The sequence below is a fragment of the Canis aureus genome, chromosome 4 (genome assembly GCF_053574225.1).
Source record: "Canis aureus isolate CA01 chromosome 4, VMU_Caureus_v.1.0, whole genome shotgun sequence".
Lineage (NCBI taxonomy): Eukaryota > Metazoa > Chordata > Mammalia > Carnivora > Canidae > Canis > Canis aureus.
In genome coordinates, this window is record NC_135614.1 from 21,805,791 (window position 1) to 21,825,405 (window position 19,615).

The 19,615-nt window shown below is 44.6% G+C and overlaps 1 protein-coding gene across 3 annotated transcripts in view; it reads left to right on the plus strand.

The window, feature by feature from the left end:
* Positions 1-19,615, plus strand: part of STOX1 (storkhead box 1) — a 51,386-nt gene continuing 31,771 nt past the window's right edge. For all 3 annotated transcript variants that reach the window (XM_077894776.1, XM_077894777.1, XM_077894778.1), the window contains exon 1: positions 1-310. In XM_077894776.1, coding sequence (XP_077750902.1) covers positions 1-310 — 310 coding nt within the window. The remainder of the gene's footprint in view (positions 311-19,615) is intronic.

Here is a 19,615-nt window from a genome sequence, read left to right on the forward strand (position 1 = left end):
ATGGCCCGGCCGGTGCAGCTGGCGCCGGGCTCGCTGGCGCTGGTGCTGTGCAGGCTGCAGGCGCCGGAGGCGGCGGCGGGCGCCGAGGAGCCGGGCGGGCGCGCGGTCTTCCGCGCCTTCCGACGCGCCAACGCGCGCTGCTTCTGGAACTCGCGGCTGGCGCGCGCCGCCTCGCGGCTGGCTTTCCAGGGCTGGCTGCCGCGCGGGGTGCTGCTGGTGCACGCGCCTCCCGCCAGCCTGCAGGTGCTGCGCGACGCCTGGGGCCGCCGGGCGCTGCGCCCCCCGCGCGGCTTCCGCATCCGGGCGGTGGGTGAGTGCGGGGCCCGGGCGGGAGAGGCCTCGGAGCCGGCGGAGGAGGGGGCGGGTGGGCCGGCCGGGCCCCGGAGCCACCTGGCCGCCGCCCTGGGCCGCCGCCAGGATGCCCCCACGTCTCCACTCTCCCAGCCGGGGAGCCTGCAGGTTCCTGGCGAAGGAACTTTCTCCTTAGAAAAGTGATGCTCGGGGAGCTCGGGGCACGGGCCTGGGGTCAGGAGGTGGAGGCCTCTGCCCCCCGCGCCCTGGGGGCGCTTAGGAAGGGGACCGCTGGACTGGTTGCTCCTTTCTTTTTCTTTCTTTCTTTCTTTCTTTCTTTCTTTCTTTCTTTCTTTCTTTCTTTCTTTCTTTCTTTTTCTTTCTTTTCTTTTCCTTCTTATTTATTTATTTACTTTCATTTATTTTAAAAAGTTACAGTCCTGGAGCGGACAGCAGCCTGTGGTTTCCATGCCCTTCTGTACTGGGTGGTGTGCTGGTCTCGGCCCAGGGCCTAGGTGAAGGTTTGAGGTCATTAACTTCTTGGGAAAAAGAAATGACAAATGATGCTCTGAACACATCCCATCCCATTAGCTAAATAGAGAAAATTCCTTCTTTTCAGTCTTTTCAGAGAGCCCGCTAGTAAGAAGACAGCAACTTTTTACTTGTGTGAAATAGCTTCATTTGAAACCACTGCACCATTGTCTTTGACACCCACCGCTAAAGCCAGGAGGGCATGTCCACTCCCTGAAACAGTCTGGTTTGTTTGCATTTTTGTGGGGTTGTGACGACCATTTGATGATGTGTTGTCGACAAGTCACCAGTTGTTCCAGCCCTGAATTTTGACTCCTACCCAGGAACCCCTCACTCTCTCAGCCCATAAATCCTCCTCCTCAGATGGAGCAAATAAAACACGTTTATTTTAGTCCCCAGGGAGAAGGGACATGGGATAGAGGGGAGGGTAGCAAGAGGCACTTCTGTATCATCTGCTTAGAGATGTTTCAACAACCCCACCAGTGAGGCTGCACCCTGGCTTTTCTTTTTTTTTTAAAGATTTTATCTATTTATTCATAGAGACACACAGAGAGAGGCAGAGATACAGGCAGAGGGAGAAGCAGGCTCCACGCAGAGAGCCTGATGTGGGACTCGATCCCGGGTCTCCAGGATCACGCCCTGGGCTGCAGGTGCCGCTAAACCACTGCACCACCAGGGCTGCCCCTGGCTTTGCATCTCCATGCATTTCCATTCTGTCTGGTGCCTCTGCCCCACTTTTTCTTATGTTAAAAGCAAAAGAGAGCTCATTGGCAAAGCCACATACACATTTCTTCTCCTTTTACTTGCAGGAGTTAGTGCAGAAAATAGGTTTCTGACTCTGAAAGCAGAGAGCCAAATAGCCAAGCCAAAATTCTCACCGGGAAGGGGTCTTTCAGACTGGCTGGATGAAAAACTCTTTTCCGTTCCGTACCCTCCGTTTTTCTGGTTTGAACTAGTGGTTGCATTCTCTGGTTCCCCCACTCCCTTTCAAAGGGTGAGTATAGAGTGTTGCAGAGAGGGAGGATGGAGTTGGGGGTCTGGACCTGAGGGTGACACAGAGAACACTCATGCTAAGCCAGAGGCAGCCATGATGCCACCGTCTGGGGCCCAGCAAGCAGTGGTGAGTGGTGGTTCCTGACTCAGCCCTGTTTGCTGCCATCTGAACAGTGTAGTGGACAAAGAAGACATGTTACCAGGTGCTCCAGTTCTCCGCCCACTAGATAATGCTGCCTCACTGTACAACTCAGGGTACTATGGACACTGTATTCTATGGGGTGTGCAATAACAGTGGTCTTTATGCTGGGCCATCACCTCTGACTTGGGTCTCTTAGAAGGAATTTTTTTTTTGAAGGAATTTTTAAAAAAGATTTATTATTTATTCATGAGACACACACACACACACACACACACACACACACACACAGGCAGAGACACAGGCAGAGGGAGAAGCAGGATTCATGCAGGGAGCCCGATGTGGGACTTGATCCTGGATCCTGGATCCCAAGATCTCAGCCCTGAGCCAAACACAGATGCTCAACCACTGTGCCACCCAAGTGTCCCTCTTAGAAGGAATATTTTGAGGGCTGTTTTTTGTTTGTTTTTTAAACAGAGGCCTGATGAGAATTTGGACATTTAGCTGGAATTGGTACAAAACCATCTATTAGGACAATTTGAAAAGCAAAATGGAGATAGATCTTATTTGAGGCAGGCCAATGGACACATATGGGGAAGAAGTTTATTTTGAATAGAATTGAGAATTACTAGTCTAACTTGGGGTCCTTAAGTCAGATCAAAGGAGAGGAGGCATTAAGGCAGCTCTTAGGCCGTCTTAGAGTCCCGGAATGTGGAGAAGGCCAGAGGAGCTCGCTGCCTTTCCCTAAAGAAATTGGAAGTTTCGGTTCACTTGCTTTCCTGAATCTGGCAGCACTGACTTTCAAAAGCTAAAATGGGCTCCCTGGAAGGTAAGGGAAGAGCAACATTTCACTCTTGTAGATATTGTTAACTTTGTGGCAAAGAGCAAAATCCTAGCAAAACACAGAGGATCAATTTGGTCTGTTACCTCATAAGATATGAGGAGGGAGTACCCTGGTTGAGCAGACAAGAGTGACCTGAGTTTCAGGTGCACACCTGAATTTAAGGCCTGGAGGAGTTTATGTTTTCTCCATGTTTTGTGCCTATTCTTTTCCTCTTTACTCTCCACCTCAACTTCCCTCTGGTGAGAAAAATAGTTCCTAAGTTGAGAACATACCCCTAAACATACCCCTAAAGAGGGATGTAGGATCTTTAGCCTGATGACCAGGGGCTAAGTCTTCTTGTGTGCTCCGCTACTCAGTCTTTTTTTTTTTTTTTTTTAAAGATTTTATTTATTCATTCATGAGAGACACACACGCACACAGAGAGGAAGAGACACAGGCAGAGGGAGAAGCAGGCTCCATGCAGGGGGCCTGATAATGGGACTCGATCCCAGGAATCCAGGATCACACCCTGGGCCAAAGGCAGGTGCCAAACCGCTGAGCCACCCAGGGATCCCCGTCTTTTTTGTTTTTAATAAACAAGTGACATTAACAGATTAAAAGGATGACTCTGGAAGCTGGAGGGAAATATCTGCTCAGCAAGCTGAACCTCTGCAGGTGGTTAGGGGTGGGGGGACACCTGTATTTGTTTGGTTGAATGGGTTGTTACTCTGGGACCACACCTCCTGGGGAGGTGAAAGGTTAATGATGGCCTCCTGGGAGGTAAGGGGGGGAAGGCCACTTGGTTAAACAGTTTGCTCCTTTCTCCTGAAATTTATAGCTGAGGTATCCCTGCTCTTTGATCCCTAGTATGCATGGCCTTCCATCTGTTATCATTGAATAAAAATGCCCGTGGCTCTTTCTACATACTTCCTTCATTAATTCATTCATGTACCAGGTACTGTGCTACGTGTCTGTTTTATTTTAAAGATCTTATTTATTTATTCATGAGAGACAGAGAAGCAAGAGCGAGAGTGAGAGAGAGAGAGAGAGAGAGAGAGAGACAGAGAGAGAAGCAAGCTCCCTGCTAGGAGCCTGATGTGGGACTTGATCACAGGCCCTGGGATCATGCCCTGAGTTGGAGGCTGACTGTCAACCACTGAGCCACCCAGGTGTCCCTGTGTCTTATTTATTTATTTATTTTACAGATTATTTATTTATTTATTCATGAGAGACACAGAGAAAGAGGCAGAGACACAGGCAGAGGGAGAAGCAGGCTCCATGCAGGGAGCCCAATGTGGGACTTGATCCTGGGACCCTGGGATCACGACCTGAGCTGAAGGCTGATACTCAACCACTGAACCACCCTGGCATTCCCCCTGGAGAGTATTTTTATCTTATTATTATTCATTATTTCATTATTATTGTATCGCAGGAGTTCTTTATATACCCTGAATACCAGTCCTTTGTTAGATACATGTTTTGTGAATACAGCCTAGAATGTGGCTTACCTATGTAGTTTTTCAGTGGCATCTTTTAGAGAGAAATTTTAAATTTTGATTAAATCTAATTTATCCTTGGAATGCCTGGGTGGCTCAGTGGTTGAGCGTCTGCCTTTGGCCCAGGACGTGATCCAAGAGTCCTGGGATTGAGTCCCACATCGGACTCCCTACATGGAGCCTGCTTCTCCTCCCTCTACCTATATCTCTGCCTCTCTCTCTCTGTGTGTCTCTCATGAATAAATAAAATCTTTAAAAAAAAAATCTAATTTATCCTTTTTTCTCCATTATGGATATTTTTTGTATAGTTTATAAATTTTGCCTAACCTAATGATTTTCTCTTGTGTTTTGTTTTTTTTTCCTAGAAGTTTTATAGTTTTATTGTTTTACATTTAGGTCTATGATCCATTTCAAGTTAATTTTTGTGAATGATATGGTGGGTGAGGTTCAGTTTTCTACATATGGATGTCTAATTATTCAAGGACAATTCATTGAGAAAACTAGCCTTTTTCATCGAATTGTCTTTGTTGAAAGTCTATTGAATATATATATGGGGGTCTGTTTCCATTGATATTGTGTCCTTTTATCAATAATATAGTGTCTATTTTTTTTAAGATTTTATTTATTTATTCATGAGACACACACACACACACACACACACACACACACAGAGAGAGAGAGAGAGAGAGAGGCAGAGACACAGGCAGAGGGAGAAGCAGGCTCCATGCAGGGAGCCCAACGTGGGACTCAATCCTGGATCTCCAGGATCAGGCCTTGGGCTGAGGGCGGCGCTAAACCCCTGAGCCACCTGGGCTGCCCAATAATGTACTGTCTTATTGTACTTTATAGTAAAACTTGAAATCAGATATTGTGAACACTCTAATTTTGTTCTTCCTCCAAATTGTTTTGGCTACTATAGATGCTTTGTTTTTCCACATAAATTTTAGAATCAGTCTGTTAATTTCTTTAAAAAAAAAAAATCCAGCTGGGATTGTGTTGAAACCATAGATCATTTTGAAATTAGAAAAGAGGGCAGCCCCGGTGGCTCAGCGGTTTAGTGCCGCCTTCAGCCTAGGGTGTGATCCTGGAGACCCAGGATGGAGTCCCACATCAGGCTCCCTGCATGGAGCCTGTGTCTCCCTCTGCCTGTGTCTCCGCTTCTCTCTCCTCTCTGTGTATTCTCATGAATAAATAAATAAAATTTTAAAAAAATGAAATTAGAAAAGAAACTCATCCTGATTTGCCCAAGATTGCCCTGGCTTTTGAAATGATAGTCTTGCATCTTGGGAACTCCTTCAGTTCCAGGCAAACTGGGATGATTGGTCACCCTAATTTGGGGAGAATTGACATTTAAGCAATCCATGAACATGGTATATCTCTGTTTGAGTGTTCTTAATTTTTCTTAGCAATGGCTTGTACTTGTACGGTATAGTATATGAATATATTTTGTTAAATTTATGTTCCTAAGAACTTTGTCTTTTATGCTATTATAAATGGAATTATTTTATTTTTTTTTAATTAAAAAAAATTTTTAGGGGATTCCTGGGTGGCTCAGCAATTTGGCGCCTGCCTTTGGCCCAAGGCACAATCCTGGAGTCCCGGGATTGAGTCCTGTGTCAGGCTCCTGGCTTGGAGCCTGCTTCTCCCTCTGCCTGTGTCTCTGCCTCTCTCTCTCTGTCTCTCTCTCTGTCTATCGTGAATAAATAAATAAAACTTAAAAAAAATTTTTTTAACATATTTATTTATTCATGAGACACACACACACACACACACACACACACACAGAGGCAGAGACACAGGCAGAGGGAGAAGCAGGCTCCATGAAAAGAGTCCCATGTGGGACTCGATCCAGAGACCCTGGGATCATGCCCTGAGCTAAAAGCAGAGGCTCAACTGCTAAGCCACCCAGGCTGCCCAATTTCTTTTTCTTTTCTTTTTTTTTCTTTTTTTTTTTTTTAGATTTTATTTACTTATTCATAAGAGAGACAGAGAGAGGCAGAGACAGAATTAGGCTCTATGCAAGGAGCCCGATATGGGACTTGATCCTGGGACTCTGGGATCACACCTTGAGCCAAAGGCAGTCACTCAACCACTGAGTCACCCAGCTGTCCCAATATATTTGGATTTCTTTCTCTTTATTCTTTGCATATTTATTCTTTCTTTTCCTCTTAAAATGTCATTCTGGTGATGAGAAATGTCTAGCCTGCAGAGAAATTAATGGTCATGTCAAGGTGGTTTAGACAGTGACCGAGAACAAATACCTCTGTTCCATCTCTTCTTTCTCCCGGATAGATATTGATATATCCCCAGTCTTTTCTAGCCTGATTATTCCTTTTCTTCTGTTAGGTGAGAAGATGGAATAATTTTGCCCGTTTTGCAGACAGGAAGTGGACTTTAGGCTGTGATGTGCTGCTGTTGTGTGGGTTTCTTGCCTTACTTTTGGTCTGCTATCAGTCTTCCCAGGGGTCCTGTGAAGGTTCTGGTATTTTTCATCAGCCAGTGCCCTAGCCCTCACTCTCCCAATGAGGCTCTCAGATTCCCACTGTGCCTTTGGTCCATTCCAGGCCCAGGAAATGGCAGAAACAGCTGCTCAGACCATGCCCCTACCCTCACCTCCCTCCTTCCTACCCAGGATCTTTCCAGCCATGTTTTTCTGGTTTTGTCCTGCCAGATGTTACCTTTCTTCTTATTCTGTGCAGGGGCAGCTGAAGGGTTCAGTCTGAAAGAGCCAAAGGGCTCACAACAGGGTATCTTGTAGGCATATTGTTGTCCCCGAGTTAGATGTTCTGGATGTAGCATCTGGGTAGTTAATGAGTGTTTCTAGCCGCATGTTTTGATTTAATGACTGGTGGATAAGAGAACACACCTCGAGTTGCTGCCATGTGGTATTGAGGTCCAGTAGGATGAAAAGAACCATTAACCCGGAAGTCAGCTTGGATTCCTCCAATCTGTTCCTCATACTCCAGGCCAGTAGGTCACCAAATTCCATGAGGCTTAACTCCTCTGTCTCTCAAATGCATTTCTTTCTCTCTGTTTTCCCTACCAGGCCTTTGTCCACCCAAGATCTCACCATTTCCTACCTGAGTGATGGCTTCAGCTTCTTCCCTTTTTTGTGGTGCCTCCTCCTGGCTGGCCCTGTACACTCCAGTCCATTCTCCATCCCACAGGTAGCCAGACGAACGACATCTGAAATGCAGATCTAATTCTTCCCTTCATCTGCTCAGATCCCTCTGCTGCTCCCCTTAGCTTTTCAGAAAAAGTCCAGAGCCTTTAACATGCATTGCAGTGTTCCCTGATCCAGATCCAGCTTTAGCCTTCTTGTTCTCCCCATCTTCTGAGAGGTACCTGTCTTTCCTGTTATCAGTCAAAGTTCATTCAGAGATTCAGAACCATTATGAGAGGAATCCCTGGGTGGCGCAGCGGTTTGGCACCTGCCTTTGGCCCAGGGTGCGATCCTGGAGACCCAGGATTGAATCCCACATCGGGCTCCCGGTGCATGTAGCCTGCTTCTCCCTCTGCCTGTGTCTCTGCCTCTCTTTCTCTCTGTATGACTATCATAAATAAATTTAAAAAAAATTAAAAAACAACAACAACAACAAAAAAGAACCAGTATGAGATACAAATTCAGGGAGTTATTATGAGGAATTGGCTTTGCATGGTTGTGGGGGCCAGGCAGGCAAGTCCAGAAGCCATATTTTTAAAAAAATTTTAATTTGGGCAGGCCTGGTGGCTCAGCGGTTTAGCACAGCCTACAGCCCAGGGTGTGATCCTGGAGACCTGGAATCGAGTCCCACGTCAGGCTCCCTGCATGGAGCCTGCTTCTCCCTCTGCCTGGGTCTCTGCCTCTCTCTCTCTCTGTGTGTGTGTGTGTATCTCTCATGAATAAATAAATAAAATCTTTAAAAAATTTTAAAAATTTACTTGACAGAGCATGTGCACAAGCAGGTAGAGCAGCAAACAGAGAGAGGGAGAAGCAGGCTCCCCAGTGAGCAGAGAGCCTGACATGGGGCTTAATTCCAGGACCCCAGGATCATGACCTGAGACTAAAGCAGACGCTTAACTGAGTCACCCAAGCGCCCCCAGAATCTGTATTCCTAGCCATCATGAAGGGCAGTCTGGAATGCTTGGGCACAGCCAAAGCTACTATGCATAGGTAGGATTTCTTTTGAGAAGCTTCAGTTATGTTCTTTTTCTACAATTTTATTTTTTAAAAAGAATTTATTTATTTATTCATGAGAGACACAGAGAGAGAGGCAGAGCACAGGCAGAGGGAGAAGCAGGCTCCATGCAGGGAGCCTCATGTGGGACTCAATCCCAGGGCTCCAGGATAACACCCTGGGCTGAAGGCAGGCACTAAGCCACTGAGCTACCCAGGGATCCCCTCATCCTTGAGTTTTAGACACGTCTGTTCTTACCTCTGTTGCTGGTTGGAGGGGCCAATGTCCCAAGAAGATGTTGATCAGCTCCACGATGTTTGTAAAGATGGTCATCTTCCTTCTCCTGTTGTACCATGAGTCTTTTATTTATCTTTAAAGATTTTATTTATTCATTATTCATTTGAGAGAGTGAGACAGAGCAAGTGAGCATATGGGGGGGTGCAGAGGGAGAGTAGGAGGCAGACTCCCCATTGAGCAGGGAGCCTGATGTGTGCCCGATCCTAGGACCTGGAGATCATGACCTGAGCCCAAGTCAGATGTTTAGCCATCTGAGCTACCCAGTGCCCCCATTGAGCCTTTTAAATATCCTTGTGAATCTCACGTGCATTACTATTGAAGAACTCCAGCACAAAATTCTTTTTTTATTTTTTTAAGATTTTATTTATTTATTCACTAGAGAGAGAGAGGCAGAAACATAGGCAGAAGGAGAAGCAGGCTCCCTGCAAGGAGCCCGATGTGGGACTCGATCCCGGATCCCGGGATCAGGACCTGAGCCAAAGGCAGATGCTCAACCGCTGAGCCATCCAGGCGTCCTCAAAATTATTTTCAATTGCAGACAACAAAATGGATTTGAAGAATCATTAAAGTCATAGTTTAAAGTTTCCAGATCACCCAGAACCACATGTTAGTAGAGAAAACTGGGTTTATATGGTTGTTAGCTAGCTATGGTTGGCCTTGTTAGCTAGCTATGGTTGGCCTTGAGCTAGTTGCTTAACCCCCTCTCAGCTCCATTGTCTTCATGGGTACAAATAAGGACACAATCTGTGCTTTGCAGGTTGTTTTGAAGATCAAGTACCTGAGAGCACACAGCCTGTGCCTCCTCCAGGCTTAAAATCAAGAAAACAGCAAACACATGGCAGTCTCCAGTGTGGAGGGAGTAGCAGATGTGTCTCTGGGCTCTTGGTCTCTAGGCATCTTTTTTTTTTTTTTTAAGATTTTATTTATTTATTCATGAGACATACACAGAGAGATGCAGAGACACAGGCAGAGGAAGAAGCAGGCTCACTGTGAGGAGCCCGATGCGGGACTCAATCCCAGGACTCCAAGATCACAACCTGAGCCAAAAACAGATGCTCAACTGCTGAGCCACCCAGGGATCCCGGTCTCTAGACATCCTATCTCCACTGGGGCCTGTGCTGATTATTCATCTGGCACGTTTTTATTTTCAAGATTGCTGTGCCTGTTCTTGTCGTTCCTGTTATCTCCCAGCCTCCTTGATGCTGGTCAAGTCCACAATTCTTGTCCTGTGCCTTAGCTCAGATCCCAAAAGGTGCCTGGGTGCTGTAGAAAGAGCTGTGAGTTTGGAAGTAATCCTGCTACTAAGTTTCTGGGAGCCTTTAAGTCAGGCATCATACTTCTCTGCACCTCTGGGACCTGAGCCAAGGGCAGATGCCCAACTGACTGAACCACCCAGGCACCCCTTGACTGATGTTTTTTTAATGTCCATGTAATCTACAAATTCATTGCAATTCATATCAAAATCTCAATGACATTTTTTACAGAAACAGAAAAAATAATTCCAAAATTCATATGGGATTACAGGAGGAACCTGGACAGTCAAAGCAATCTTGAGTAAGAAAAACAAAGCTGGAAGCATCACAATTCCTGATTTTAATATGTTACAAAACTACTGTAATTAGAACACTTATGGTACTGGCATAAAGATTGACATCTATACCAGTGGAACAGAATAGAAAGCCCAGAAATAAACTGACACATAGAGTGCGCTGAGTTTTGGTAAGGGTGCCAAGAATACACTGGGGAAGGGATAGTCTCATCAACAAATGGTGTTGGGAGAACTGGATAGCCACATGCAAAAGAATAAAATTGGACTCTTACACCATATACAGAAATCAACTCAAACTGGATTAAAAACTTAAATATAAGACCTGAAACTGTAAAACTAAAAAATACATAGAGGAAAAGTTTCATGACATGGGTCTTGGCAATGATTTCTTGTCTATGACACCAAAAGCACAGACAACAAAAGCGGAAAAAGGCAAGTGGGACCAAAGTACAAACCCCACATATGAACAGTGGCTATTTCTCTCTGACATTGATTATGGTTGGAATGTTTTGTGTGCATGTGTGTGCTCACGCACTTGTGAATGCTTTCATATTTATAAGGTATTACTTTATTTAGTGCCTGTTATTTAATTTTAATTTAATAGGTTGCTTAGGTAACATATGTACCTGGTACAAAAGGCACATAATAAAAAGTCTCTTGTCCCTGCCCCCAGCCACTTTTCCTTTCCTTTCTCTGGAAATAGCCACAGTGACCAGTTCCCTAATCCTTCCAGAGATAATTTATATATCTATAAGCAATTCATGGGAATGTATTCACCCCCATTTTTACATAAATGTTAGCATGTTACATGTATCTTTTTTTCTAGGAAACAAAAAGTTTCTAGAAAGGTCACTTAAAAAAAGTATAAATGCAAAAAAAAAGTATAAATGCAAGGTAGTTAACAGCATTGACCTAGTTGTGTGGCATCTTTTTTTTTTTTTTTTTTTTTTTAAGATTTTATTTATTTAGGGCAGCCCTGGTGGTGCAGCACTTTGGCGCTGCCTGCAGCCTGGGGTGTGATCCTGGAGACCCAGGATCGAGTCCCACATCGGGCTCCCTGCATGGAGCCTGCTTCTCCCTCTGCCTGCGTCTCTGCCTCTGTCTGTGTCTATGAATAAATAAATAAAATCTTAAAAAAAAATAAAGGAACTTTAAAAAAATTTTTATTTATTTTTTAAAGATTTTATTTATGAGAATGCACAGAGAGGAGAGAGAGAGAGGCAGAGACGCAGGCAGAGGGAGAAGCAGGCTCCATGCACCGGGAGCCCGACGTGGGACTGGATCCCGGGTCTCCAGGATTGTGCCCTGGGCCAAAGGCAGGCGCCAAACCGCTGCGCCACCCAGGGATCCCCAGATTTTATTTATTTATTCATGAGACATACACAGAGAGATGCAGAGACAGGCAGAGGAAGAAGCAGGCTCGCTGTGAGGAGCCCGATGCGGGACTCAATCACAGGACTCCAAGATCACAACCTGAGCCAAAAGCAGATGCTCAACTGCTGAGCCACCCAGGGATCCCGCTGGAAACACCAGCTCTGTGCATGTAAATAGGTATTACATGAAAAAGAGTTTCCTGGTTGGGTTTGGGAACCATATTTTTTTAAAATTTTTATTTATTTATGATAGTCATCACAGAGAGGGGGGGGGCAGAGACACAGGCAGAGAGAGTAGCAGGCTCCATGCATCAGGAGCCCGACGTGGGATTCAATCCCGGGTCTCCAGGATCGCGCCCTGGGCCAAAGGCAGGCACCAAACCGCTGCGCCACCCAGGGATCCGGGAACCATATTTAAACAGTTTTTATTACTGCAAAGGTTTTTGGGAGACTTAGTCTGTTGACTGCCTCCATCTGGAAGACAGGAGAAAACTCTTAAGTGCTCCAAGCTTATCCTACCATGGAAACCCCTTTTGCCAAACCCCTTCTGCGGGTGATGTTTGAGGAATTCTTGGGAACTCTGGGTTCCTATGGAGCATCTTCCTGTGTAAGGTTCATCTAGTGGGCCCAGAGGCCTGCCCTACAGAGGTTCACAGTTTCTGAGAAGCTGCAATGGTTGGAGAGAGAAAAACTGCCCAAGCACCCCTCCCCTGGGGAGCATGAGCATCGGAGGATAGAGTGTGGGGCTAGGCACTGGGGAACACTGGACAGAATCTGGGCTGTTTGAAGAGTGTTAAACGTGGGACCCGGGATTGAGTTTCCCCAGCACAACCATCCTGCAGTCCTCCTATTAGTGACTGTCACCATGCTTGCCCTGCCCCAGAGTTGTGGCTTTGTTTTTTGTTGTTGTTGTTTTAAGATTTTATTTATTTATTTATTTATTTATTTATTTATTTATTTATTTATTTATTCATAAGAGACAGAGAGAGAGAGAGGCAGGGACATAGGCAGAGGGAGAAGCGGGCTCTATGCAGGGAGTCTGATGCACAACTCGATCCTGGCCGGCGGGATCACACCCTGAGCCAAAGGCACTCAACCACTGAGCTACCCAGGTGTCCCCAGAGTTGTGGCTTTGGATGTGGAAATGCCCTAATCAGATATGACACAGACACACATACCACACACACACACACACACACACACACACACACACACACACACAGTGGAGGTTTCAAGGAGTAGAGTTTCACTTCACAGATTTTATAGATCAGAGGGCTTTCAAAGGCCCCCTGGAGGTTCAGCTAAATTGTGCTAGTTAGGGAAAGTCAGACTTTTAAGTTTTTTCTGTTTTTGAGATTTTATTTATTTGCTCATGAGAGACGCAGAGAGAGGCAGAGACCTAGCAAAGGGAGAAGCAGGACTTGATACCAGGATCATCAGCCAAAGGCAGATGGTCAACCCCTGAGCCAACTAGGTGCTGAGACTTTAAATTTTTCATACAGAGAACTCTTTAGGTCAGCCGAGTTTTTACAGACGAGGAAACAAGCTGCTTACTCAAGATCATTTGCAATATTAAGCTTTTTACACGATTAATTTAAAAAATTTATCTGTTGGGGGAAAATGTGCAAAATGATCCCCTTGCTGATATTTGGCTCCCCTCTGTGGCTCTGCAGTGTCTCTGTAGCTATTGATTTAAGAACAGGAAGTCCCTTGTGAGAATCTCTTTAAACTGGAACAGCTTTTCTCTGCCAAGTTTAAAACCATCAGTTGTGAGTGTATTTATTTGATGGGAGGGCCCGGCAACACAAGTTTTTCTGTTAGGCTGACTAATCTTACATAACTGCAAGTGCTTATAAATTATATTTTTAAAATGCAATATTTGGCTTTTTTTTTTTTTTTTTTTGGTAAAGATTTTATTTACGAGAGAGAGAGAGAGAGAGAGAGAGAGGGGGGGGGGGGGCAGAGACGCAGGCTCCATGCAGGGAGCCCGACATGGGACTCAATCCCAGGTCTCCAGGATCACGCCCTGGGCTGAAGGCGGCGCTAAACCGCTGAGCCACCCGGGCTGCCCTATTTGGCTTCTTTTTGTGGGGTTTAGTGAAGTTTAATTTATGTACAGAAAAGAATGTATTCTTTTTAGGTATACATGTCTGAGTTTTGACAAATGTTCACAGTTATATCACTACCACCATAATTAGGATATAGGATATTTCCATCACCGCCCCCTCAATTCCCTAGTGACCCTTCATAATCAATCCCATCCTTCCACTCTGATCCTGACCACCACTGATTTAATTTCTGTCCCAATCTTTGGCCTTTTCTGGAATGTCATAAATGAAACATATGGCCTTTTGAGTCAGCCTTCTTTCACCCTGGATAATGCTTTTGAGATTCATCAATGTATGTAATTCATTCCTTTTGTTGCTGAATAGTATCCCACCAGGTAGGTGTTCCACAGTATGTTCCTCTTTTCACCCTTGAGGGACAGTTGGGTTGCTTATAAATTTTAGTGATTATGCTTAAAGCTGCAGTGAACATTCACTAGCAGGTCTTGGTTTGGGTATGTGTTTTCATTTCTCTTGAGTAAATGCCTACTGGGATTAGAGGGCTGTTTTCCAAAGTGACTGTACCATTTCACATTCCCATAATGTATGAGAATTCTAGTCTAGCATTTGTCTTTTATTTATTTTGATAATTTTTGACTGTTTTAATAGATGGATAGTGGTATTTCATTGTGGTTTTAATTTATATTTCTCTAATGCCTGGTGAGTTGAGCATCTTTTGATGAGGTCATTTGCCATTTGTCTGTTAAAATCTTTGGCCCATTTAAAAAAAATCTTTTTTCCTTTATTGGACTGTATGAGTTCTTCATGCATTTTAGATACAAGTTTTTTTTTTTTAAGATTTTATTTATTTATTCATAGAGATGCAGAGAGAGAGAGGCAGAGACACAGGCAGAGGGAGAAGCAGGCTCCATGCAGGGAGCCCGATGTGGGACTCGATCCAGAGTCTCCAGGATCACGCCCTGGGCTGCAGGCGGTGCTAAACTGCTGCACCACTGGGGCTGCCCATAGATACAAGTTCTTTTTTTTTTTTTTTTTAATTTTTTTTTTAGATACAAGTTCTTTATCAGATATGTGTTTTGCAAATGTTTTCTCCCAGTCTTTGTTTGGTCTTTTTGTTATTATTTTTTACCAGCATCTTGTGAAGAAAAGAAGTTTTTAATTTTAATGAAGTCCAATTGATCAGTTTTTTCTTTTTTGTTTGTTGTGTCCTAAGACATATTTACCTCACCAAGATCATAAAGATTTTTGTCCTATGTTTTCTTTTAGAAACCTTATACTTCTGGTCTATTTGGTTCTCTGATGCATTTCATGTAAATATTTGTATATGGTGTGAGTTATGAGTCAAATTTCATGGTTTTGCATGTGTATGTTTAATTTTTCAAGAACTATTTGTTGAAAAGACTGTCCTTTCTCCATTGACCCTTTGTCAAATAGCAGTTGACCACATATTTCTGGACTATGTTCTCTTCCTTTGATGTATGTGCCTACCCTTTCACCAATACTACATTATCCTTTTTTTTTTTTTTTAATTTTTATTTATTTATGATAGTCACAGAGAGAGAGAGAGAGGCAGAGACACAGGCAGAGGAAGAAGCAGGCTCCATGCACCGGGAGCCCGATGTGGGATTCGATCCCGGGTCTCCAGGATCGCGCCCTGGGCCAAAGGCAGGCACCAAACCGCTGCGCCACCCAGGGATCCCAATACTACATTATCCTGATGACTGTAGCTATAGTGTAAATCTTTTTTTTTTTTAATTGTAAATCTTGAAATCCAACTTTGTTTCTTTTTTCTTTTGGCTGTTACAGGTCCTTTGCTTTTCATTTCTTCCTCTTTTTTTTTTTTAAAGACTTTTATTTATTTATTTGAGAGAGAGAGGTAGAGAGAGCACAAGCAGGAAGTGCAGAGGGACAAGCTGACTCCCCACTGAGCTGGGAGCCTGACAGTGGGGCTCGATCTCAGGACCCTGGGATTATACCTTGAGCTGAAGGCAGACACTTAACCGATTGAGCCTCCCAGGTGCCCCTCATTTTTTTTTTTTTTTTTTAATTTAAGGGTCATATCCCAGTAACTGCATTTTAGGACAATGTCTCAATTACATGGGTTGCTTTACTTATTTATTTATTTCTCCCCTCCCACTTTTTTTTTATTTTTTAAAGTTTTTTTAAGTGTATTTACTCAAGCAATCTCTACATTAGTGTCAGGCTCAAACTTACGCCCCAGACCAAGCGTCGCATGCTGGGCAGCCTAGGTGGCTCAGCGATTTAGCGCTGCCTTCCGCCCAGAGCATGATCCTGGAGTCCTGGGATCAGGTCCGCATCTGGCTCAATGCAGGGAGCCTGCTTCTCCCTCTGCCGGTGTCTCTGCCTCTCTCTCTGTGTTTCTCATGAATAAATAAAATCTCAAAAAAAAAAAAAAAAAAAAAAGGCTACATGCTCAACCCGCTGAGCCATCCAGGCTCCCCCCACTTTGCTTTTCTATAGAAACTTTAGACTTGCTTTGTTAATTTCTACAGAAAATAAAATCCTGCTAGAATTTTTATTAGAATTGTGTTAAATCTATAGATTAACTTGAGGAGAATTAATATCTTAACAATATTGAGTCTTCTGATAGGTATATCTCTCTCTTAAATCTTCTGTTTTTCTGACTGTGTGTTACAAATGTAAATTTTGACCTCCGACCTCTGGAGTCTTTGAAAACCTGTGAAACCAAATGCCTTCCAGATACCAAGGAGTAAGCAATGCAGGTGCAGGAGAAAGCAGAGGAAACAGAAATCCCAGAAGACCTATTTAAATTCTCAAGAGGCACTGAGATCAAAAAGGAACAAATCCCTTAGGAAGAATTAGAAAATCCGTATCAACTGAAGGTGGAAAGGATTTTGAAAGGCAACAAAAGATGACACTGGCTTAAGTTTTAAGAGCATCAGCAGATACATATATTTATTGTGGTGGTTCTCAGGTTATTGGGGAGTTGATTTTGTCAGGTTAGGAGTGGATTTGGACTCTTTGGAGGGTAAAAGTGTTTTCAAGTCTTTTTTCCCGTCTGCACCCTGCCTGGAATTGGTCAAGAACCGTGCTAGGCCAGCTCTGAGCTGAGTGCGAGGCAGGGCACAGTGAGCAGTGCTGGGTCTCCTTGCCCCGTGGGCATAGGCCAAGTGGTGTTTCCTGCACTGAGAAACATGTCTCCTTCAGGGCAGAGGCTAGGAGCCTGCCCCTAGTTCCTGCTAATTAACCCAAACTGGAGGGTGCTAATTCTGGCCAGACCTCAACCACATCGGGCCCAAGCTAGCCTCACTTCTGTCTTCCATCAAAGTCCAAGTGGTCTGCAGGCCTGCTTTCTCCCAGCTTTTGCCTGGGCTGTGCAGGAGCCTCTGATGCCACTCTGATCAGGGCCAGTATTTAAGAAAGTGGAAGAGGGATTTCAGAACATAGTGCTCAGTAATTTTCCCTGGTTGAGAACACCAGCTCTGGGGGTAGACTGCCTGGTTTCACATCATATCAAGGCACTGAGAAGATGTGCAATTTATTTGACTCTTAATGGCTCTGCTTTCCTTTTGGTAAAATTTAGATATTGTGACTACGTTGGGTTGTTGGAGGATTAAGTGGAACGATGTTGTTGGAGGATTAAGTGGAAAATGCCTGGCAATAGTTGAGTTCTCAATGAGTGCTAGTGGTTCATTGTTGTGGATCACACAGGTGCCGGCAGGGCGCAGTACCCTGCCAATTCTTACCTGCCATCACACTGTCCGGGAGGCCTCATTCTGTCCTCTGGAGTGTGTACTTTGGCTATCTGGGTTCCATGCATAAAGATCACTACTGTGCTAAAATAGACACAGAGACAACTTTCTTCTTTATCAGGGCTGCACTAGTGTGTCCCAGGCTTTGCTTTTTCAGATTCAACCAGGCATTGTTGGCCTCTGAGCCCATGAGACCTGGATTCCGGTCCTGACTGGTCCCCTCACTGGCCAGTCCCTTGCTGTCTCTGGACTTCAGTTTGTCTGTGGAACGGTCATGTTCCGTGCAGTGTTGTGCTGGTTTCATCCCACTGAATCATTGAATAACTTCTTGTAGCCAGTAATTCCTGACCTCTTCCTATCACTTAATATATAAATCACTATTTCCTAAAAATATAGAATAATCCATATTACTTTTAATCTAGAGTGAATAAAAATTGTATTTTGAAAAATTTAAAATTATATGATTTCTGCCCACATCCCACCTACCAGAGGCACTTGCAGCTTCTGGGAGCTACAGAAGGAGGCCTAAGCAGAGGAGGTTCATCTCTGCATCAGACTGCGGAGGACCAGGGCATTGAGGCATGCCCCTGCTTTGTCTTCTGTATGGGAGGCCTCTTCTGTCTGAGGGCCTCTTCTGGCTGAGGCCTCTACTGGCTGAGGGCCCTGTGCACAGAAATGGAAAGCCAGTAAGGGTGGGAGCTTAACAAGACAGAGCATGTGTGTCTTTTCCTCACATTCTTTTCACGATTGTTCTTATCCCTGTATTAGATTTTGATTCCTATTGCAATAGAGGTTAAAAAAGAAAAATTGCTGGGCAGCCTGGGTGGCTCAGCGGTTTGGCGCTGCCTTCGGCCCAGGGCGTGATCTGGAGACCCAGGATCAAGTCCCATGTCGGGCTCCCTGCATGGAGCCTGCTTCTCCCTCTGCCTGTGTCTCTGCCCCATTCTTTCTCTCTCTCTCTCTCTCTCTCTCTCTCTGTGTCTCTCATGAATAAATAAATCTTTAAAAAAAAATTGTTTTGACACAGCCTTTGCTTTTGACACAAGCCTTTGCTTTTTGACACAGCCTTTGCCAGAATCCATTTCTTTTCTTTTTTTAGAATCCATTTCTTTTAAACTTTTCATCATCTTACTCTCTATAAACCTAAGAAAGGGAATAGAAGTGTTGTGTGGTCTTTATTTTATTTTTTTTTTAATTTTATTTATTTACATAATCTCTACATCCAATGTGGATCTCGAACTCACGACCCTGAGATCAAGAGTCACATGCTCTACTGACTGAGCTGGCCAGGCACCCCTGGTGGGTCTTTAGTATATGTGCTGCCAAAGCGAGCACCCTGGTGGGTCTTTAAATGGTAACTGTAGGTCACATAGACTGGTCCGGTGCTGGAGAGCAATAGCATTTGGTGATATGCACTTTTAAGAAAGCCCAGGGCTGTGTTTTTTGTTTTTATTTTTATTTATTTATTTATGATAGTCACAGAGAGAGAGAGAGAGAGAGAGGCAGAGACACAGGCAGAGGGAGAAGCAGGCTCCATGCACCGGGAGCCCGACATGGGATTCGATTCCGGGTCTCCAGGATCGCACCCTGGGCCAAAGGCAGGTGCCAAACCGCTGTGCCACCCAGGGATCCCTGTCTTTTGTTTTTAAACTGAGCTTAATTGTCTAGCCCTGCAGTCGCCCATAGTTGTATGTTATATTTGCTAATTGAAAGTCCTGGTAATAAAAACGTTTTAAAAATTACTTAAAAATTTAGTGTTCTGATTTAACGGAATCAAGGCACTGTAGAGGTTAGTGTTTAACTTGATGTGCCTTTAGAAAAATGTTGAATTCAGTCTTCTCAGAAGGAAGCCTGGTTCTCAAATTCAGGGCATGTCACAAAGTGCCATCTGTTTCCATTCTCACTCTTTCATCCTACACAGCGGGTTAGGGCAAGGTGTGGCATGTATAGGATTGGTGGTGGTACACGAGTTGATTTAGATATGCATTTAGACACTAAGCATTTTTTAAAAGATTTATTTATTTGAGAGAAAGAGAGCAGGGGGAGGGACAGAGGGAAAAGGGAGAAGTAAAGAAGCAGACTCCGAGCTCAGCTCAGAGCCTGACTCAAGGCTTGATCTCACAACCCTGAGATCATGACCTGAGCCGAGACCAAGAGTCAGGCGCC